This window comes from Rana temporaria, chromosome 8 (assembly GCF_905171775.1).
Source record: "Rana temporaria chromosome 8, aRanTem1.1, whole genome shotgun sequence".
In the NCBI taxonomy this organism is placed as follows: Eukaryota; Metazoa; Chordata; class Amphibia; order Anura; family Ranidae; genus Rana; species Rana temporaria.
Genome location: NC_053496.1, coordinates 15408275 through 15432586, shown reverse-complemented (window position 1 = coordinate 15432586; position 24312 = coordinate 15408275). Strand labels below are relative to the sequence as shown.

The window sequence follows — 24312 nt, the reverse complement described above, 5'->3', positions numbered from 1 at the left end:
AATTTGGAATTCGTTAGAGAACTAATAAACAAATTTTGACTATTTCATTCGGAGATTCAAATAACCCAAAATTCATGCCACCGCTGGACCCGAAAAAAAAAGAAGCTCTTTCCACCATGAAAGCCATGACCTCCTACTGCAGGCTTCACTGTTTAACAGGCCTTATATAGGTAAGGGACGGAGCCATCTGGCGACGTCACCCTTGTGATGTCACCAACCCAGCATGCACCAATTAGTGACGGCACAAGGGGTGGGTCACCAGGTGGCCCCATCCCTTACCTATTTAAGAACTGTCAAATGGTGAAGCAGGCATTTGGCAGTCAGCCGTCCTCACGGCCGGAGACTTTTTTCGGGTCCAATGGGCGTGATTGATGATAAATCTACATCAGGGGACATTGTTTTTTATAAATAAAAGAACTGTTAAAAAAACCTGTGTACTGTTTTTATTTATTTTTGACCAGGGTTGTGGAGATGAGTCCCCCAGCCCCAAATCACCCCTTCATCTTGAGGGGTTGTGGCCTGATATGCTTCAGGGGGGGGGGGGGGTTCGCTCATCACCTCATTTCCTGACCTGCCTTAAAGGGAGTGCTCCTAATCTCAGCTTGTTACCTGTTTAAAAGACACCTGTCCACAGAAGTAATCAATCAGATTCCAATCTCTCCGCCATGGTAAAGAGCTGTCCAAGGATGTCAGGGACAAGATTGTAGATATTTAGAGAGATAGAGTGGATCCAAGATTGTAGGCCTACACAAGGCTGAAATGCGCTACAAGATCATTTCCAAGCAGCTTGGTGAGAGGGTGACAACAGTTGGTGTGATTATTCACAAATGGAAGAAATACCAAATAACTGTGAATCTCCCTAGGTCTGGGGCTCCATACAAGATCTCACCTTGTGGAGTTATAATGATTATGAGAACGGTGAGGAATCAGCCCAGAACTACACGTGAGAATCTTGTCAATGATCTTAAGGCAGCTGGGACCATGGTCACCAAGAATACAATTGGTAACTCACTATGCCACGAAGGACTGAAATCCTGCAGCGCCCGCAAGGTCCCCCTGCTCAAGAAATCACATGTACAGCCTATCTGAAGTTTGTTAACGAACATCTGAATGATTCAGAGGAGAACTGGATGAAAGTGTTGTGGTCAAAATAGACCAAAATCAAGCTCTTTGGCATCAACTCAACTTGTTGTATTTGGAGGAGGAGGAATGCTGCCTATGACCCCAGGAATGCCATCCCCACCGTCAAACATGGAGGTGGAAACATTATGCTTCATCTGCAGCAATTGATAAATACCCCCGCTTCAGGTCACATTCTTGATCTCATCTTCAAACAAAATATGGACATCAATACACTGGACAACATGCCTTTACCATGGACGAACACCACGCTATCAAATTCAAAATCACCACCAGCACCACCCCCCAAAAACCGAAACACTCAATAACAACACACTGGAAAAGATCTCAGAAGAAACTACACTCTGAACTCTTCAAAGTCACACTATCAAAAAACATAGGAATGCTAAAGCAAAATCAATCAACGGATCAAACACTAAACTCCTTAAACAAAGCATTACTATAAACAGCAGAGACAGTCGCTCCAGTCGCACCCATCCGGAAAAACAATTCAGGCTGGTTCAATGACACGCTTACTGTACTGAAGCAGGAACACAGAAGAGCTGAAGGAGCCTGGAGAAGAAATCACACAATGGAAAACCGCACAAACTACAAAGCACTCACTAATAAATACCATAAAGCAAAAAAATAAAATTTCTCAAACACCATATCAAAAGCCATAAACCGTCCCTGCAAACTCTTCAAATTAGTCGCTCAGACTATGAACCCCACCTGCCTAGAACCTCCAGCAAATGAAACTCAAGAATTCTGTAAAGAGCTTTCAGATTTTTTTAGCGACAAAATTGAAAACATGCGGGAAATAATTCAACAGAAAAAAACAAGCAACCTCACTCAGCCACAGCAAGAAGAGGAAGTCAATACAAACATTATATAACCGACGAACCTTGTGCTGATCCCGATCACCATCAACACCACCAAAAACATCATCAGAAGCCTTCGAGACAGCACATCACCAAATTACATAATTTCTACAAAACTCCTGAAAGAATGTGCCGATATCTTGACACCCACCATAACACATCTTGTAAACCAATCATTCAAAGAGGGTATTGTTCCAATCTCCCTCAAGCAAGGCATAATCAAGCCCCTCCTAAAGAAACCTAACCTCGACCCTAAAGACCCAAATCATCACAGACCGATAACAAGCCTGAACACAATCTCCAAGATTATTGAGAAAGCGGTAGTACAACAGCTACAACTCCATTTGGACACACACAAACTCTTGGACCCACTCCAATCAGGTTTCAGCCCAGGCCATGGCACTGAAACAGCACATATGGGATGATGCCCTCGAAGCAGCAGATGATGGAGAATCATGTCTCCTGGTGCTGCTGGATCTCAGTGCAGCATTCGACACTGTAGACCACAAAACTCTACTCATTCGCCCTAAAGAAGTAGCAGGAGTCACAGACGCAGATCTACCTTGGTTCGCATCCTTCCTAGAAAATCGTTCCCAGACAGTAAAACTAGGAGCCTTTACCTCTGAAACTCACGCAATTTCTTACGGAGTCCCTCAAGAATCACCCCTGTCACCCGTGCTATTCAACATCAGTAAACAGCACCTGTGCTACCACTCATACACTGACGACACTCTACTTTCGCATCACTGGAAAAAAAGACCAATATAACGGTCTGGAAAAATGCCTCACATTGATCGATGATTGCCAGCTTTGAAACGTCGTCGCAATTGGTGACGTCACCGTGGTCTCCGCTGCGCTCCGGGCCTCGTTTTCCACTACCCTTCCGGACTAGCTGTTTTACAGCACAAGACCCGACAGGAATAGGAGTCCCCCCGGAGAAACTACCAGCACAAACAACCAGCCCGGATAGACGTCCCCCTCACCCTCCTCTCCCAGCATCTGATCCAGCTATCTCCTCACCGGATTTTAAGATTTTAAAATGTAAGTTTACACTGCTCCTTGTGTATTAAAGCTTCAATATCGTTTTAACCTGGAGGCGCTTTTTTGTTTTCTTTTTTGTACACATGTTTGGAGTCCCTGCTCTGGTCTCCCCTGCTCTGAAAGGCTTGCCCTAGGACAACGATTTTGGGACAATCAGCTCTACAAAGAACAGTGTTCCTTCCTTCATGATCCACTGCATCACTACCCAATCCCAGGTTTCACCATATATATTTTTAATTTTATATATTTTTTAATTTTAATTAATCTTTTTAATTTCTATATTCTTTCATCCTCATTATTTTTTATTAATTTTGGTTTTAATATATATATATATATACATGCTATTGTTTATTTTTATTTTTGTAATAAGGATTCACCCCCTATTTCAGCGGACTTTATTCTACCCCTGTGTCATTTAATTTGCAGCGCCACAAATTTCTTTGTTGATCGATGATTGGATGACTGAGAGCTCCCTCAAACTCAATTGATCCAAGACAGAACTCCTCCTCCTCCACGCAAACCGAAAGACAAAAGCTGAGACTTCATGGACACCACCCACCATCCTCGGACAGTTGATCACCTCAAGCACCAAAGTCAAAAGTCTCGGAGTCATCTTTGCTTCTGAAATGTCGATGGATGCACAAATAGGATCAGTAGTCAGCAGGTCCCACCATCTCCTCCGACTGCTGCGTAGACTCATCCCCTTTATCCCAGAAGAGGAAATAGCAGTAGTAGTTGGAACAATCATGCTTGACTACGCCAACCCCCTCTATATTGGACTACCTAAATATCAGATTTCGCGCCTACAAGTCGTCCAGAACACGGCAGCCAGACTGGTAACGGGGAAAAAACCCTGGGAATCCATCATCCCTTCACTGAGGACCCTTCATTAGCTAACCGTAAAGTAGGGTTGTCCCGATACCACTTTTTTAGGACTGAGTTACGAGTACCGATACTGTTTTTCAAGTAGTCGCCGATACCGAATACCGATACTTTTTTTTAAATGTGTCCCCAAATGCAGCCATTGTCTCCCCCATATCCAGCCATTGTCCCCCCCATATACAGCCATTGTCCCCCCACATATATGCAGCCATGTCCCCCCATATGCAGCCATTGTCTCCCCCATATCCAGCCATGTCCCCCATATCCAGCCATTGTCTCCCATATCCAGCCATTGTCTCCCATATACAGCCATTGTCCCCCCCATATACAGCCATTGTCCCCCATATGCAGCCATTGTCTCCCCCATATTCAGCCATGTCCCCCATATCCAGCCATTGTCCCCCCCATATACAGCCATTGTCCCCCATATGCAGCCATTGTCTCCCCCATATCCAGCCATGTCCCCCATATCCAGCCATTGTCTCCCATATCCAGCCATTGTCTCCCATATACAGCCATTGTCCCCCCCCATATACAGCCATGTCCCCCATATGCAGCCATTGTCTCCCCCATATCCAGCCATTGTCTCCCATATCCAGCCATTGTCCCCCCCCATATACAGCCATTGTCCCCCCCATATACAGCCATTGTCTCCCCCATATGCAGACATTGTCCCCCCATGCAGCTATCGTCTCCCCCCATATACAGCCATTGTCCCCCATATGCAGCCATCGTCTCCCCCATATGCAGACATTGTCCCCCCATGCAGCTATCATCTCCCCCCATATCCAGCCATTGTCCCCCATATGCAGCCATCGTCTCCCCCATATGCAGACATTGTCCCCCCATGCAGCTATCGTCTCCCCCCATATCCAGCCATTGTCCCCCCATGCAGCTATCGTCTCCCCCATATGCAGACATTGTCCCCCCATGTAGCTATCGTCTCCCCCATATGCAGACATTGTCCCCCCATGCAGCTATCGTCTCCCCCATATGCAGACATTGTCCCCCAATGCAGCTATCGTCTCCCCCATATGCAGACATTGTCCCCCCATGCAGCTATCGTCTCCCCCATATGCAGACATTGTCCCCCCATGCAGCTATCGTCTCCCCCATATGCAGACATTGTCCCCCCATGCAGCTATCGTCTCCCCCATATGCAGACATTGTCCCCCCCATATCCAGCGATGTCCCCCTTACCTGTATCCCGCTGCCGCCGAGCGCCGACTGGTAATACGCGCGGGAACATAACAGCTAAAGCTGTAATGATTCGCGCTGCGTATAGACACTCCCCCTTGCTCGGTATTGGACAGTTCACCCGAGCAAGGGGGAGTGTCTATGCGCGATGCGAATCATTACAGCTATTCAAAGCTGTAATGTTCCCGCCGCGTATTACACAGTCGGCGGCAGCGGGGGCGGCGGGGGTGGGGCGGCGGCGGGGGTGGGGGGTCAAGTATTCTATTTGGGTATCGGGGGTATTTGCGCGAGTACGAGTACTCCCGCAAATACTCGGAATCGGTCCCGATACCGATACTAGTATCGGTATCGGGACAACCCTACCGTAAAGGATAGGGTCACATTCAAGACCCTCTGTCTTACCCACAAGTGTACACAAGGAATCGCTCCTCAATACTTGTGCGAGAAATTAAAGCATTACACCCCTAATCGCATTCTCCGATCAACCAACCAAAACCTCCTCCACATCCCCAAGTCCCGCTACAAATCAAAGGGAGAACGAAGATTTGCAGTCCAAGGACCACGGCTATGGAACAATCTGCCCACAAACATTTGCATGGAAGAAAACCATCGGGCCTTCCGGAAAAAACGTAACACTCAATGCCGCGTACACACGATCATCTTTCGGATTGTAAAAAACAAAGTTTTTAAAAAATGTAATTTAAAACGATCGTGTGTGGGCTTCAGTGCATTTTTCGTTTTCTGAAAAACGACAAAAAAAAAAAAATTTCGAACATGCTCTATTTTTTCACAACGTTTTAAACAGTGTCGTTTTTCAGGTTGTAAAAAATGATCATGTGTGGGCTTTAACGACGTGAAAAACCCACGCATGCTCAGAAGCAAGTTATGAGACGGGAGCGCTCGTTCTGGTAAAACTAGCGTTTGTAATGGAGTAAGCACATTCATCACGCTGTAACAGACAGAAAAGCGCAAATCGTCTTTTACTAACACAAAATCAGCTAAAGCAGCCCAAAGGGTGGTGCCATCCGCATGGAACTTCCACTTTATAGCGCTGTCGAACGTGTTGTACGTCACCGCGCTTTGCTAGAGCATTTTTTCACTATCGTGTGTAGGCAAGGCCGTTTTGATGATGAAGTTGAAAAAAAAAACGTTGTTTTTTTCTAGAGGCTGAAAAACTTTGTTTTTTACAACCCGAAAAATGATTGTGTGTACGCGGCATCTCTTCTGAAGGATAAGGACGGCATTGGATGGAAATAAGCACCTTGAGGCGATTTAGTTTGCATTTGTAGCGCTATACAAGTTATTCACTCACTCACTCACTTATTTCACTCATTAAAATGAAAATCAATTTATAACATTTTTGAAATGTGTTTTCCTGGATATTATTGTTATTCTGTCTCTCACTGTTAAAATAAACCGATCATTAAAATTATAGACGGATCATTTCTTTGTCAGTGGGCAAACGTACAAAATCAGCAGGGGGTCAAACACTTTTTTTCCTCACTGTGTTAGCCTTTTGGGGGGGCAACGTATGTGTGCTATGTAGGCTGTAGGAGAGCTTTAGACAACTTTATCATAATAAAACTTACTGTTACTATGTCATGCATGCCCGACCACTTCTGTGAAGACAAAATTACATTGGTTATTATGTTGTTATGGTAAGTGGGTATCGCAATATATAGACATGCTGAAAAATGTGTTAGTTTTCGTTAAGTTTGTTTTTTGTTTTTTTCGGAATTCGTAAATTCAACATTCGAAAATTCGAAACTCTGAAAATTCTAAAATAAGAAAGGAAAAACTGAAAATTAGAAAGAACGAAAATACAAAAATTCGAAAATTTGAAAAAAAATTGTATATTCGGAATTAACCAATTTGTCTAAATTTGTTAAAAACGAATTTGGAACTAAACGAATTGCACATGTCTAGCAATATATATTCTATGTCCGTATATACTCGAGTATAAGCCGACCCGAATATAAGCCGAGGCAACTAATTTTACCACAAAAAACTGGGAAAACTTATTGACTTGAGTATAAGCCTAGGGTGTCCATCTGCATGCCTCAGTGTGCCTCACTGTGTCCATGTGCTTGCCTCACTGTGCCCATTCCTCACAATGCCCATGCCTCACAGTGCCCATGCCTCACAGTGCCCATGCCTCACAGTGCCCATGCCTCACTGTGCCCATGCCTCACTGTGCCCATGACTAGACTGACGTTTAACATGGGATTCTATGGTTTGAAAAATCAGTGCTCCCCAGACAACAACCATTGCACACTTGTAGAATGAAGAGTGGGGCTATATGTGTTTGGGGTCCAGGAAGGCCTGGCCTGGTCAAGAAGGGGGCAAATTCTTCTAGTCCTTAAGCGGAGTTCCACCCAAAAATGGAACTTCCGCTTTTCGGATTCCCCCCCCCGGCGGTGTCACATTTGGCACCTTTCAGGTGGAGGGGGGAGCAGATACCTCAGCAGATACCTCTCTAATACAGGTATTTGCTCCCACTTACGGGCATAGATAGCCAAAGTATATGTGGCGATCCGCGCCATGTCCAGTTCCTCCTATGTCCCCCCCCCCCGCTGTCTTCTGGGAGACACACAGGTCCTGCATGCGCAAGGCTTCACTTCCTGATTCCCTTAATGAAGATGGAGGCGCCTCAACCCGGGAGACGAGGGACAGATTGGCTCTTTTGCCTGACGAAGAGGTCCTGCGTGACCTTGAAACGTTGCTTTTTGGATCGCTATTATGCATTACATTTTTGGACGTTTTTTCAATGATCCTTGGTGTGCTGGCGAATATGTGTACATGATTTGCTTTCCGGTTCCCAGCTGGTGATCGTTTCAGCACCCTTTTACTTATTGGCCATTTTCCTGGAAGGTGTGCAGTTGGAATATTTTGTGACTGGCTTTGGGTAAGGACATCGTGTGCGCCCTGGACAGGTAAGTGTAAGTGCTAAAAGTCAGCAGCTGCAGTATTTGTAGCTGCTGACTTTTAATTGAATTTTTTTTCGGCGGAACTCCGCTTTAACCACTTGCCGACCGCCGCATATATATGTACGTCCACAGAATGGCACGTACAGGCATATGGGCGTACATGTACGTCCTTGCCTTTCCGCGGGTCAGGGGTCCGATCGGGACCCCCCCCCCCCGCTACATGCGGCGGTCGGATTCCCACAGGGAGCCATCCGGGACGACGGCACGGCTATTCGCTTATAGCCGCTCCGTCGCGATCGCTCCCCGGAGCTGAAGAACGGGGAGAGCCGTATGTAAACACGGCTTCCCCGTGCTTCACTGTGGCGGCTGCATCGATCGAGTCATCCCTTTTATAGGGAGACTCGATCGATGACGTCAGTCCTACAGCCACACCCCCCTACAGTTGTAAACACACACTAGGTGAACCCTAACTCCTACAGCGCCCCCTGTGGTTAACTCCCAAACTGCAACTGTCATTTTCACAATAAACAATGCAATTTAAATGCATTTTTTGCTGTGAAAATGACAATGGTCCCAAAAATGTGTCAAAATTGTCCGAAGTGTCCGCCATAATGTCGCAGTCACAAAAAAAAATCGCTGATCGCCGCCATTAGTAGTAAAAAAATAAAAAATTAATAAAAATGCAATAAAACTATCCCCTATTTTGTAAACGCTATAAATTTTGCGCAAACCAATCGATAATTGCTTATTGCGATTTTTTTTACCAAAAATAGGTAGAAAAATACGTATCGGCCTAAACTGAGGAATTTTTTTTTTTTATATATGTATATGTTTTTGGGGGATATTTATTACAGCAAAAAGTAAAAAATATAGAATTTTTTTCAAAATTGTCGCTCAATTTTTGTTTATAGTGCAAAAAATAAAAACCGCAGAGGTGATCAAATACCACCAAAAGAAAGCTCTATTTGTGTCTGTTAAAGTGACGCAGTGCCGAATCGCAAAACCTGGCCTGGGCATTTAGCAACAAAATGGTCCGGGGCTTAAGTGGTTAAGTGGTTAACCAGTTAAGAACCTCTTCACGCCGATATATGTTGTCAGAAGGGCACGGCTGGGCTCTTAAAGGCAACATACCTGTACGTGCCAGCGCGCCGACCTAGTCCTCAGCTCCGTGACCGCGCCCGCGGGAACCGATCGCCGCCGATGTCCCGCAATCGGGTCACAGGAGCTGAAGAACGGGGAGAGGTGAGTGTAAACAAACCTTCCCCGTTCTTCTGTATGGCAGTGTCACTGATCGTCTGTTCCCTGTGGAACGATGATCAGTGATGTCACAAATCTAACACCGCCCCCCTACAGTAAAAAAACACACAATAGGACACACTTAACCCCTTAGCGCCCCCTAGTGGTTAACCCCTTCACTGCCATTGTCATTTTCACAGTAATGAGTGCATTTTTATAGCACTTGGCAAAATGACAATGGTCCCAAAAATGTGTCAAAATTGTCCGATGTGACCGCCATAATGTCGCAGTCATGGGGAAAAAAAAATCGCTGATCGCCGCCATTACTAGTAAAAAAAAAAATTATAAAAAAAAATGCCATAAAACTATCCCCTATTTTGTAAACGCTATGGCCCAGATTCTCATAGGGCGGCGTAAATCTAAGCGGGCGTAGCGTATCGTAGTTACGCTACGCCACCACAACTTAGGGAGGCAAGTGATGTATTCACAAAGCAATTGCGTCTGAAGTTACGGTGGCGTAGCGTAAATGTGCGGGCGTAAGCGCGCCTAAATCAAATGAGGAACAGGGGGGCGTGTTTTATGTAAACTAATCATGACCCCACGTAAATTACGCTTTTTTCGAACGGCGCATGCGCGCACATGCTCAATATCACGTTGAATTTTCAAATTAAATTACGCCCGCTCAATGCCTAGTCGACGTGAACGTAACTTACCTCCAGCCCCATTCACGGACGACTTACGCAAACTACGTAAAACACAACGCTGTTCGTATGTTTCCGAAGTCCATACCTAACATGACTTACCCCTGCTTTATGAGGGGTAACTTTACGCCGGCGTATGTCTTACGTAAACGACGTATCTTGCTAAGCCGGGCGCACGTACGTTCGTGAATCGGCGTATCTAGCTCATTAGCATATTCGACACGGAAATCTACGGAAGAGCCACCTAGCGGCCAGCGTAAATATGCACCCTAAGATACGACGGTGTAAGAGACTTACGCCGCTCGTATCTTAGCCAAATTTATGCGTAACTGATTCTAAGAATCAGCCGCATAGATACGACGGCTCTCATTCGGACTTACGACGGCGTACATGGCGCTACGCCGTCGTAAGTCCTTTGAGAACCTGGGCCTATAACTTTTGCAAACCAATCAATAAATGCTTATTGCGATTTTTTTACCAAAACACCCTCCTTTTTTACAAACATATATTACCCTTAACACACGAAACACTGTATCAGCATCAACAGAATCCTTGAAGGCCGCAAAATCTCCTGGGTAACCAATTACATCTCGAGAATAGTAGCCATATTGACAGTATGATGGAGTCAGGAGTCTTCCTTTGTAATGTGTTGAATCTGAATATGGAAAGAGATCAAAGATCTGGAAAAACAAAAAAAAAACAACATAAACTTTGAAATCAAACAAACTTGTGTAGAATTGTTGTCTAGGGCCCCTTTCACACTGGAGGGTGTTTTGGTACTGCTTGGGGTTTTACTTTCATTGCAGTTTTGCCGCCTCTAATTGAGGAGAAGATGGGGGGTTCCGCTAATTGAGAATCGGGGGGCCGTGAATTGAGAAGCGGGGTGGGCTGCCACGAATTGAAAGGGGGGGTGCTGATGTTGGAGGGCTTTGGGTGCTGACGAAAAGAAAGGGGGGGGGGGGTTGCCCTGGGGACCTATGGGCCCCTTACAAAAAAAAAAAGAGAAATAAAAAATATATATATAAAAAATATATAAAAAAGGGGGGTAGCCATCCGGGGGCCCTGGAGACTTCCAGTCCCTTTAATAAAAATAAAAAAGAAATAAAAAAAATATATAAAAAAAATAAAAAAACATTTTTTATAAAAAAAGGGGGTTGCCTGGGCCCTTTAATAAAAACAACAACAATATATGTATGCATATATATAAATAAAATTAAAAAGAAAAATTTTATAAAAAAAGAAAAAAAGAAAAAAGGGGGTTGCCATCCGGGGCCCTGGGGACCTCTAGGCCCTTTAACCACTTCCATACTGGGCACTTACGCCCCTTCCTGCCCAAGCCAATTTTCAGCTTTCAGCACTGTCGCACTTTGAATGACAATTGCGCGGTCGTGCTACACTGTACCCAAACAATTTTTTTTATAATTTTGTTCCCACAAATAGAGCTTTCTTTTGGTGGTATTTGATCACCTCTGCGGTTTTTATTTTTTGCGCTATAAACAAAAGAAGAGTGACAATTTAAAAAAAAAACACTATTTTTTACTTTTTTATTTAATAAATATCACAATTTTTTTAAAAAAAACTTTTTTTTCCCTCAGTTTAGGCCGATACGTATTCTTCTACATATTTTTGGTAAAAAAAATCACAATGATCATATATTGATTGGTTTGCGCAAAAGTTATAGCGTTTACAAAATAGCTGATAGATTTATGGCATTTTTATTTTATTATTTTTTTTACTAGTATTGGCGGCGATTTGCGATTTTTTTACTGTCACCGTGACATTGCGGCGAACACATCGGACACTTTTGACACGTTTTTGGCGCCATTCACATTTATACAGCGATTAATGCGATAAAAATGCACTAATTACTGTATAAATGTGACTGGCATTCAAGGGGTTAACACTAGGGGGTGAGGGAGGGGTTAATATGTATACCTGTATTGTGTTCTAACTGTGGGGGAAGGGGGGTGACTGGGGGAGGTGACCGATCTGTGTCTCTATGTACAAGGGACACAGATCGGTCTTCTCTCTCCCCTGACAGGACGTGGAGCTCTGTGTTTACACACAGAGCTCCACGTCCCTGCTCTGTCATTACCGATCGCGGGTACCTGGCGGACATCGCGACCGCCAGGCACGCGCATCGGCATCTCGGGGACGCGCCGGGCGCGCGCGTGCGCCCCCCAGTGGCCGCAGGAATACAGGACGTCATATGACGTCCTGTTGAATATTCAGAGTCACCGTGGAGCCGTCATTTGACGATGGCCCGGTACTCTACTGGTTAATAATTAAAAATAAACATATAAAAAAAAAAAAAAACTTTTTTTTATAAAAAATAAAATAAAAAAAGGGGGGGTTGCTATCCGGGGCCCTGGGGACCTTCGGGCCCTGGGAACCTCCGGGCACCTTGCAAAAAAAAGGGGGTTGCCATCCGGGCCCCTGGTGTACTGCCTGTACCCCCCTGATGGCGGCCCTGTTCTGCACTCAGTGGGATCTGCTCAGGAGATCTGACCTGTGGCTAGAGGAGCTATCACTTGTAAATGCAGAAGCTGGACTTCTGTGTTGCCAAGTGATAGGTGATAGTCGTGATCAGGGAGCAAAAGACCTGAGCCAGAGGTGGTGGAAGTGAGTTCCCCCTAGTTTTCCTGCTGAAAAAAAAAGCCCTGCCTACCACACATGGTAAGAAAAAAAGGAACAATGAATGGTCTCACCTTGTCATCAGTCAGCTCTTTGCTTGGATCCAATAGCGCTAAGCTCATGTCCACCGTCCCGATACCGCAAAGAGAGCCAGGAGCAGCCTGAACCTGGAGAGACACATTCGATCCCGGGAGGACCTCATCTGGGGAGAACCCAACTGATACCTGGGATTTATAGGAGGCATGAATAATTTAGCCAATTCAGGTAAATTTGGACTTTAAATTTTCTGGTTTATATGGTATGTTTGGATGAAATGTAGATTCCGTAACAAGTTACAAACGTGTTTATCATTTACTGTATATGTATAGAAAATGCTAAAACAAATGGACTTCTCTCGATTCACCTTGTTCTTTAAGCATCTGTCTACGTCGAAGAACTTTGAGTCTGACGCAACATGTCCATCTGGAAATACGATGTATACATATGCACAGAGGGTCGAAGACATTTCAGGACTAGGTGAAAGGTTGATGAAGGTTTCCCCATGAAAATCTAAAAGAATAACATTATTATTTTCATTAGAGCGAAGTACAGAGGGAAGGAGTGAGGAAAGAAATAAAATGTATGGGAAAGAAAATAACACTAAAGGCTATGGGAGTGAAGGAGAGGAGTACAGTGGAAGATGGGAAAAGAGAGAGGAGGAAAGGGAAGAAGAGAAGATGAGAGGGTAGGAGGGTAGAGAAAAGGGTTTGGGTGGGATAGGAGAAAGGGAAGGTTACAGGAAAGAGTAGAGGTGTGGATGATAGTGGAGAGAAGGGGAAGAAGAGAGAAGCCTAGAGAGGAAAAGTGGAGAAGAAGAATAGATAAAAGAAGAACGAGAAGAATTTTATAACAGAGGGTAGGAGAATGAAGAAGGGGTCTAAGCAAAAGAAAGGAAGAGAGGAGAGGGATAGGGGAAGGAGAGAAGAGGAAAAGGAAGAAGAGCAGAGTATAGTGAAGTGGAGGAGAAGAGCAGGCATGTACTAGCCATTGGGATTACCGGGAGTTTCCCAGTGGGCCGATGGTTCGGTGGGCCGGTTTCAGTGACAGAGGAGGAGAGAGAGATACACAGCGCCAACTAAGTGTAGCATTAAATATAGGGTTGTCCCGATACCACTTTTTTAAGACCGAGTACAAGTATCGATACTTTTTTTCAAGTACTCGCCGACACTGATTACCGATACTTGTATTTAATCTCATATGAAATTGGCACCTGTGCCAGTATTTTATTTTTATTTATTTTTTTACAAATCGTTTTTACATTTTTTACATGTTTTTTTTTTTAAAGGGGGGGGGGGGGGGGGCACAGACAGTGGCAGTGTGTTTTTTTTAATATTATTTTTTACATTTTTTTTATTACCGTATTTATCGGCGTATACCGCACACTTTTTTGCCCTGAAATTCAGGGCAAAATCGTGGGTGCGCGATATACTCCGATACCCGCTTCCCGCGCCGAGTTTGAACTACTGCGCCGGCATATACCAAGCGCAGTACACTAGTGTATAGTCGGGCAGACTCGAGTTCTCTCGCAGTCACGTCCTGGACATACAGGACGCACAGGACGTGACCGCGAGAGGAGCCGAGCCTGCCAGACTATACACGAGTGTACTGTGCTCGGTATATGCCGGCGCAGTAGTTCAAACTCAGCGCGGGAAGCGGGGATCGAGCGGAGAGGACACCGCAGAAGGACGCCGGACCCGACGAGGAGGACACCACCGAAGCCGCAGACGGACATCGGACCCGACGAGGCCGCCGAAGGACGCCGCGTAAAACACCAAAACTGTAGGTACTAAAATCTTTTTTTTACAGGAATGCGGGTTCACTTTAGGGATGCGCGCTATACGCCGGAGCGCGCAATACCCCGATAAATACGGTATCTATTAAATTTTTTTTTTTTTTAATCAGCCTTGTTGAGGGGCTATAGTGAGATATCAGGGGTCTTAACAGACCTCTGACATTTCCCCTTTGAGACAGGGAAATAGACTAGGGACACATATTCTCCAGTCCCTTTCTCAGCAGCCTCCGCTGAACTGATAATGAATGGAGAGAAGACAGCAGCCTCTCTTCATTCACACAACCATTTTTCGCGATGTGAAAATTACATTTTTTTTAATGTCATTAAAAACGATCGTGTGTGAGCTCCAGAGCATTTTACGCGACGTTAAAAATGGGCATTAAAAATTTAGAACATGCTCTAAATTTTCGCGTTGTTTTTCACGTTGTCGTTTTTAACGTCGTAAAAAATGGCCGTGTGGGCTTTAACGACGTGAAAATAATGCGCATTCTCAGAAGCAAGTTATGAGACGGGAGCGCTCGTTCTGGTAAAACAAGCGTTCGTAATGGAGATAGCACATTCATCACACTGTAACAGACTGAAAAGCGCGAATCGTCTCTCACCAAAGTTTTACCAACACGAAATCAGCGAAAGCAGCCCCACGGGTGGCGCCATCCGAATGGAACTTCCCCTTTATAGTGCCGTCGTACGTCACCGCGCTTTGCTAGAGCATTTTTTTTTTTACGATCGTGTGTAGGCAAGGCAGGCTTGACAAGAATCGGGTTGAAAAAAACTTAGTTTTTTTCTAGACCACTAAAAATGGTTGTGGGTACTCGGCATGAGACATCGTAATCACAGGAGGTGATCACTGACTCTGTCCATTCAGAAAACGAAGGAGTCGGGTTTACCGGCTCCTACCTCCGCTCTCCATTCTGAGATACCGAGGGGGACGGCAGCACGGAGGGGGACACGGAGGAGAGAGAGGGACAGATGCACGAAGGGGGACACGGAGGAGAGAGGGGGACACGGAGGAGAGAGAGGGACATGGAGGAGAGAGGGGGACACGGAGGAGAGAGGGGGACAGATGCACGAAGGGGGACATGGAGGAGAGAGGGGGACACGGAGGAGAGAGGGGGACACGGAGGAGCATGGAGGGGGACACGGAAGAGAACGGAGGGGGGCAGGATTATGGAGAAGAACAGATGGGGACTGGAGGAGGATACAGGAACAGTCAGCGGTGATCCTGTGTGGGAGAGAAGCACTGATCTCCGCTGAAAGCCGTTTGAGAGAGAGAGGACCGGCTGTCAGACTTTTAAATCTATACAGGGTGATCAGTGCTTGTAACTCCCCCACCGCACTGATCACCCTGACTGCCCAGGTATCGGGTGAAGTGACGATGGCAAATGACATGCTGCATTTGGTGACAGACACCATTCACAAGTAACATGCTGCATCTGGTGGCAGGCGACGGTGGAAAGTGACATACGGCATCTGGTGGCAGGCAACATGACAACTGAAATGTGGCATCTGGTGGCAGGCGAAGGTGGCAAGTGACATGCGGCATCCGGTGGCAGGCAACGGTAGGGTGACCACATTTCCAAACTACCATTCAGGGACACCCTCCCTTCCCAAAAATCAGCTTGTGCTGTAACGAATCACAGAACAGTAATTGGACACAAGAGATTTATGATTTCTCCAATCACAAGCAGGGGGGCGGGGATTGTGCTCCTCCAGACATTCCTGGCCAGTAATGTAAAAGTACTGTCAGTGAGTAAAGTGGTGGTATGGCGGCCTTTTTTGGGGGCAAACCGGGACACGTGGTCACCCTAGGCAACGGTGGCAAGTGACATGCGGCATATGGTGGCAGGCAACATGGCAAGTAAAATGTGGCATTTGGTGGCAGGCGACGGTGGCAAGTGACATGCGGCATCTGGTGGCAGACGACAGTGGCAAGTGACAAGCTCAGAGCTCTCACTGATTCTGCATTATGGTGAGTTTAACTATTTAATGTTATATTACAACGTAATAATAGAAATAATGCGCTTCAATTATCCTGACACAATATAAACCATGGTCCCGCCATGATTGAAGCGCCAACACCAGTTGTTTGGTGTAAAGTGAGCCGGACTGGATGAAGTCCAGAGGCAAATTTTTGTCCCAGTCCAGACCTGGAGAGGAGTGAAGAGGAGGAAAAGGGCCGCAAGTAGAAAGGAGGAGAAAGGGAAGATGGGGAAAGCAAGAAAAAAGGAAGATAGGGTAGGGAAGTGGAGGAGTGAAGTGGAGAGAAAAAGTGGGGAGGACGGTAAAGAAGAGTAGAGGAAAAGAAAGAAGATCAGATGAGAGGTTAATGGAATGGAGGGGAATAGAGGGTAGAGGACAAGAGAACGTAAGAGAGGAGAGAATACAGAAAGAACATCAAAGGAGAGAGTAGGGTAGTAAAGTAGAAGAGCATAGAAGAGGTTAAAGAGAAAAGAAGAGCAAATAGAGAGGGTAAGGGGGGAAAGCAAAGACATTCAATGAACTTTACCTGAACTACCATCTGGAATAGGTATTTGTGATGATCCAAACTGTTGAATTGATCCTCTACTAGTAATCTGAAGGTAAAGTTAAAAACAAAGCATGATTTTACAAACATGAACTTAGGCCTCGTACACACGATAGGATAGCCAGAGGACAATGGTCTGAAGGACCGTTTTCATTGGTCAAAACTGATCGTATGTGGGCCCCATAGGTTAGTTAACCTTCGGTTAAAAAAATTGGAACTTGCTTTAAAATTGAACCGATGGAAGCCTAACCAATAGGTCAAAACCGATCGTTAGTATGCAAAAGCATCGGTTAAAAACCTGCGCATGCTCAGAATCAAGTCGACGCATGCTTGGAAGCATTGAACTTTGTTTTTTTTCAGCACGTCGTTGTGTTTACGTCACCGCGTTCTGACGCGATCAGTTATTTAACCTATGGTGTGTAGGCGTGACTGACCATCAGTCAGTTTCATCGGTTAACCTAAGACAATGGTCCTTCAGACCGTTGTCCTCTGGCTATCCTATCGTGTGTACGAGGCCTTAGAGAATTACAGTAAGTGCCGGTTCACACTACAGCGACTTGGGATCCAACTTGTCAGACCTCAAGTTACCCCAAGTTGCTGGACATACTGTAAGAAATTCCATTGAAGTGAATGAGAGCCGTCTTAAAGCGGTAGTTCACCCTCACTCACATGATTTTACCATCGAGACAGGCATTGTAGCGCGAGCTACAGTATGCCTGTCCCGATTTTTTTAACCCCGGACTCACCTTGTAATCGTACATTGTAGATTTCGGCTCCCACGGGGAATGGGCGTGCCTATGGAGAGGGAGGATGATTGACGGCCGGCCCTGGCACGTCACTCTCCCCGAAGACAGCCGGAGTAGGTCTCGGCTCTTCACGGCGCCTGCGCACAGGCTATGCGCAGGCGCCGTGAAGAGCCAAGCCTATTTCGGCTATTTCCGGAGAAGCGTGACGCGCCAGAGCCGGCCGTCAATCATCCTCCGTCTCCATAGGCACGCCCATTCCCCGGTATCTTCGATGTACGAGTACAAGGTGAGTACGGGGGTAAAAAAATCGGGACAGGCATACTGTAGCTCGCGCTACAATGCCTGATTTTATGGTAGAAGAAAAAAAAAATATTTTTGCGTTCATAGGGTGAACCCCCGCTTTAATGTACACTACGGAAGTCGCTCTGACTTCAGAAAAGGTTCCTGTACTACTTAAAGGCGACTTCTAGGAAACTTGTACCCATAGATTTCAATGGAAGTTGCCCCCAAAGTCAGATATCCATCTTAATTGAACCAACTTTACAGGAAAAGAAAATAGTTTACCCAGGCAAACCCCTCCCTCCCACGGAGCTGATTATTCTGTGATTGGCCACAGCCAAAGTCGCCTGTCCTGGAGGCAACTTAAGTTGCGTTGTAAGTTGCTTAAAGTCATGCTGAAGTCCAAATCTCCTTGCAAAGTCGCGCTGTAAGTCGGGTTGCCCCTGTTTGAACCGGCACTGATGCCGCGTACACAAGACCGTTTTTCGGGTTATAAAAAATGACGCTTTTAAAGGTCTAGAAAATACTACTTTTTTTTCAACCCGATCATTAAAACGGACTTGCCTACACACGATCCTGAAAAAAAAATGCTCTAGCAAAGCGCGGTGACGTACAACACGTACAACGGCACTATAAAGGGGAAGTTCCATGCGGATGGTGCCACCTTTGGGGCTGCTTTAGCTGATTCCGTGTTAGTAAAAGACGATTCGCGCTTTTCTGTCTGTTACAGCGTGATGAATGTGCTTACTCCATTACGAACGCTAGTTTTACCAGAACGAGCGCTTCTGTCTCATAACTCATAACTTATATATATATATTGTTTTGGGGTTTTGGGTAATTTTCTAGCAAAAAAATGATGATTTTTACATGTAGGAGAGGAGTGCCAGAATAGGCGCGGTATGAAATGAAGTACAGGTAATTTATTATTACTATGTGGCGGCAGCACATAGGTTGGGTTGGGGGGATGGCAGCTTCAGATGGGGACTTAACACTCAAATGTTTGCTCTGGGTGGCTGACTCTGTGGGCCAGATTCTCGTAGATTGGAGTAAAACTGTGCGGGCGTAACGTATCTCGTTTACACTACGCGGCCGCAAGTTTTACGGGCAAGTGCTTGATTCACAAAGCACTTGCCTGTAAAGTTGCGGTGGCGTAGCGTAAATTCTCCGGCGCAAGCCCGCCTAATTCAAATGATCCAGGTAGGGGGCGTGGATCATTTAAATTAGGTGCGTTTCCGCGACGATCGTACTGCGCATGCGCTGTCCCTAAAATTTCCCGACGTGCATTGCGCTAAATGACGTCGCAAGGACGTCATTGGATTCGACGTTAACGTAAATGGCGTCCAGCGCCATTCACGGACGACTTACGCAAACGACGTACTTTTTGAAATTTCGACGCGGGAACGACGGCCATACTTAATATTGGTTGCCCCTCATATAGCAGGGGCAACTTTACGCGTCGCAAAAGCTACGGAAACGTCGTAAATTCACTGCGTCGACCGCGCGTACGTTTGGGAATCTCGCGGAAATAGCTAATTTGCATAGACGATGGGGAAAACGACTAGCGGCGGGAAAAAAAATGCATCTAAGATCTGACAGCGTAAGAGCCTTACGCCTGTCAGATCTAATGGATATCTATGCGTAACTGATTCTAAGAATCAGTCGCAAAGATACGCCGGGCCAGATTAGGACTTACGACGGCGCAAATGGCGTTGCGCCGTCGTAAGCCCTTTGAGAATCTGGCCCTGTATGTTTATAATGTATTACAAGTGCTCACCAAGTAATTTAGGTCTATGTGGTGATCTTTCTCCCAGAGCTCTGAGTAAAGGATCGAATATTCCACCTTAATCTCCTGCTGAACTTCACATGGAAGATATGGATTTGGTTTGTGGACATTCAGGAAGCTCCTCTCCTCAGAGTAGATGGCATTAATGATAGCTTGAGCAGAGCAATCTTCAACTGTAATGAAGCCCTTTACACGTTTTGTTTTAGTTTTTGCCTAAAAAAAAAAAAAAAAAACACAATTCAGAAACAAAAGTGAAATAGTAACATACAAAAGGTTCAAAAGACAAATGTCAGATAACTACCCTATACTAATACTGCTGACCCAGTAGAAAGCAAAACAAACCTGATAGCTAATCCTTCCTGCCCACTACCTGTAAATATAATGCCTTGACAAAGTATTCATACCCCTTGAAATTCTCCACATTTTGGGCCAGATTCATGTAGCCCGGGCGCAGCGTAACGTAACCGATTTACGTTACACCGCCGCAAATTTTCTGTTTAAGTGCCCGATCCACAAAGCACTTACCTGGAAATTTGCGGCGGTGTATCGTAAATCCGTCCGGCGCAAGGCGGGCCAATTCAAATGGGGCGGTTACCATTTAAATTAGGCGCGCTCCCGCGCCGGACATACTGCGCATGCTCCCGACGCAAATTTCCCGACGTGCTTTGCGCGAAATTACGACGCGCCGACGTTTTGTGAATCGCGACGTGAAAAAAAGACTTGCGCCGGGAATTTTTTTTTTTTTTTTTAAAATTCAAAAGCGACGCGGGAAAGACGGGTATACTTTTACATGGTGGAGTAATTTTCCACTTTGTAAAAGGTGCCCTATCTTTGCGACGGCAAACTAACACTCGCGGCGACGTAACGACGGGAAAAAGCTTCGTGGATCGCCGTAACTCCTAATTTGCATACCCGACGCTGGTTTACGACGCAAACTCCCCCCAGCGGCGGCCGCGGTACTGCATCCTAAGATCCGACAGTGTAAAACTATTACACCTGTCGGATCTTAGGGATATCTACAGTATGCGTAACTGATTCTATGAATCAGTCGCATAGATAGAAACAGAGATACAACGGCGTATCAGGAGAAACGCCGTCGTATCCCTTTTGTGAATCTGGCCCTTTGTAATTTTCCACGTGATTAGAGCCAGAGGCTCTAACAGGCTTCAAAACAGGGTGGGCTCGGGGGGCAGAGCCTTGCGCCCTGATCCCACCCAGTTGTGTGACACTAGCAGATTAATATTCGCTATTCTGCCACATTCTCCTCCCGGCCAAATCAGATAGTCCCTATTATATCAGGTCTTATGAGTCTGGCCAATCATGTCTCAGGACATGATTTGGGGTTCCAAGTAGCCGGAAGGATAATGTCTGTGTGCTGACTGGAGCGGCCCCGGCTCTTCCCCTTCCCTGCCTCTATGTCTCTTCCGTGCCTCCACAAGGTAAGGCACCCGCCGTCGCCTGTCTCGTGCAGGTGGGGGGTTGGCTTGGGGGTGGTATTGGCGGGTGATCTCTGCCGCCTGTCTTCTCCCGTTGTTGGCAGGTGATCTCCGCCGCCTGTCTCCTGAAGGGGGTGATCATGGTGGCGGGTGAGCTCTGCCGCCTGTCTCCCGTTGTTGGCAGGTGATCTCCGCCGCCTGTCTCCTGAAGGGGGTGATCATGGTGGTGGGTGAGCTCTGCCGCCTGTCTCCCATGGGGGAGGAGGAGGGGGGGGTGTTGGCGGGTGATCTCCGCCGCCTGTCTCCCATTGTTGGCAGGTGATTTCCGCCGCCTGTCTCCTGAGGGGGGGTAATCATGGTGGCGGGTGAGCTCTGCCACCTGTCTCCCATGGGGGGAGGAGGAGGGGGGTGTTGGCGGGTGATCTCCGCCACCTGTCTCCCGTTGTTGGCAGGTGATTTCCGCCGCCTGTCTCCTGAGGGGGGGTAATCATGGTGGCGGGTGAGCTCTGCCGCCTGTCTCCCGTTGTTGGCAGGTGATTTCCGCCGCTTGTCTCCCGAGGGGGGGGGGTGACCATGGTGGCGGGTGAGCTCTGCCGCCTGTCTCCCATGGGGGGAGGAGGAGGGGGGTGTTGGCGGGTGATCTCCGCCACCTGTCTCCCGTTGTTGGCAGGTGATTTCCGCCGCCTGTCTCCCGAGGGGGGGGGGAAGTGACCATGGTGGCGGGTGAGCTCTGCCGCCTGTCTCCCATGGGGGGAGGAGTAGGGGGGGTGTTGGTGGGTGAGCTCCACCACCTGTCTCGGGGGGTAGCGTTGGTTGTGCCGCCCCTCCAAAAATAGTAGGCACCAGCCGCCATGGGACCAAGTACAGATCCGTCTTGGCCTGTTGGCACCACTATATGGAAACAGCAGACTATGCACAACACACACTCGCCTGTGAAGACCTTAGCATGGTATTATACGAACAACAGAGGGGGAGATGGCCTACCCTTTTTCTGTTCCTATTGTCCTTCCTACCCTTCTATTTGTACCCCGACCCCACCTTGCCCTTCCTCGTCTTTTTTCACATTCACATTTAATCTCTCTTCGCTCTTAATTCTCAAAACCATTTAAGACTATACTATCCGAACTTGGACTCGGCTATATACGGCGCCGGCGCAGTCAGCTCTACACGGCTCCTAGTCTGTGCGCAGGCGCCGTATAGCGCCGTATAGAGCCGAGTCCCAGCCTGGCCATTTTCGGAACGCGTGACGCCCCTAACCCACACGTCAATCATCTACGCCTATTCATAGGAACGCCTATTCCCCGCGGGAGTCAGAAAAGAAAAAGAAGTATAAAACGGTATGTACAGCGAAAAGAAATAAAAAAAAAAACAGCATACTGTACATGTCAGCAGTATGCTGGATGGAATGGTATATAATTGTTTTAGGGTGAACATCCGCTTTAACTCCACTAATTTGATTAAAGCTACATGTTAAGAAAATGTATCATGCTAGCCTGTAGATATTCCACCCAAACAAAGACACCCCCAGGTTGGAACAATGCAACATCTAACAGAACCCATTGTAATAGTGAAGAAATATGGGGCGGGGGGGGGGGGGGGGAGGGAATGTTCACTATTGTTTATTATGGCATAATGATACCTCCCAACATTTTAAGATGGGAATGAGGGACACCTACTAGCAAACGTATGTAGGCATAGAACACGTCCCCTGCCACACCCTCTTAAAAGGGAAATAATAAAAAAAAGTTCATTAAATTCACAAGTACTATTCCTTTTATATTGGATTTTAAAATTGATGGAGCAATTTAGAATTTGGATGTTTAGCACTGGGAAACACTTTTTGAAAGATAAAAAGTGAATTTTAGATACAACTCAGACCAAAATGAGGGACAAATGAGGAGGAAAGAAGGACAGAGGGACATTGCTCCAAATCAAGGACAGTCCCCCGAAATCAGGGACAGTTGGGAGCTATGTATTAGGTTACAAATAGGTAGATTCAGGTACAATGGCTTATAGTTTTATTAATTTTCAATCTACTTACCTGCTAATATACGGCGGCGTAGCCTAAAACGAGCGGGCGTAAGGGCGCCTAATTCAAATTGGTTGGAGGGGGGCGTGTTGTATGATAATGAGGCTTGACCTCAGGTTTTTTGACCTTTTGTGCTACTGCGCATGCGCCGGGCGCCTACATATCCCAGTGTGCATTGCGGCTAAGTACGCCGTACGGGCCTATTGATTTCGACGTAAACGACGTAAATCCCGATTCGCGGACGACTTACGCAAACGACGTAAAAATTTCGAATTTCGCGGCGGGAACGGCGGCCATACTTAACATTACTATTCCACTAGAGCCTAGCACTAACTTTACGCGGCCTATCTCTTATGTAAACGGCGTAAAAGTACTGCGTCGGCCTGGCGTTCGTTCGTGAATCGGCGTATCCCCTCATTTACATAATCTATGCCGGCCGCAATGGAAGCACCATCTAGCGGCCATCAGAAACATTGCAATCTAAGATAGGACGGTGCATCAGTAGATAAGCCGACCTAACTCCGAATCTACGCCGCCGTATGTTTAAGCGTATGCTCAAACAGAGATACGCTTAAACATGCGGCGGCGTAGATTCGGAGTTAGGTCGGCTTATCTACTGATAAGCCGGCCTAACTCTTTGTGAATCTACCTATATGTTCTTTGTACATTTATTTATTCATTTACTGTACTACCTTTTCATACAGGGGTATAAGCCTCATTTGATGTCCTCTTAAATGTACCGTTGAGATTATATGGTTGTAATAAAGGGGTGAGGGTTTCTTTGGGACTTTACTGAAGCCATGGCCTGGTGAAGTCATGTATTTCCATCCTTGGGGACTTTAAATGAAATTACGGCCTGGTAAGGTCATTAAATTATATAGACAAAACAATGGGGGTAGTGGCGCACTAATCGGTATGAGAGATAATGAGTCCATTAAATGAAAGTAATTTTATGAGATTATAAAGTGTGTGACACACAATAGGAATGGGAGAAGTTAGGATGGGAAAAGGAAAAAATGGGAAAAAATAAGTCCTATAGATTAAAATAATACAAAGTCCATGTTCC

General features: G+C 46.3%; 1 protein-coding gene across 1 annotated transcript in view; it reads right to left on the bottom strand.

The window, feature by feature from the left end:
• Nucleotides 1-24312, bottom strand: part of LOC120946696 (alpha-2-macroglobulin-like) — a 108543-nt gene that overhangs the window by 19240 nt on the left and 64991 nt on the right. Inside the window, exons 12-17 of the mRNA XM_040361326.1 lie at nucleotides 19773-19994; nucleotides 16956-17022; nucleotides 13022-13167; nucleotides 12693-12842; nucleotides 10497-10664; nucleotides 6710-6739 (exon numbers count right to left, since the gene is read on the bottom strand). Of these exons, the coding sequence (XP_040217260.1) occupies nucleotides 6710-6739; nucleotides 10497-10664; nucleotides 12693-12842; nucleotides 13022-13167; nucleotides 16956-17022; nucleotides 19773-19994 (783 nt within the window). The remainder of the gene's footprint in view (nucleotides 1-6709; nucleotides 6740-10496; nucleotides 10665-12692; nucleotides 12843-13021; nucleotides 13168-16955; nucleotides 17023-19772; nucleotides 19995-24312) is intronic.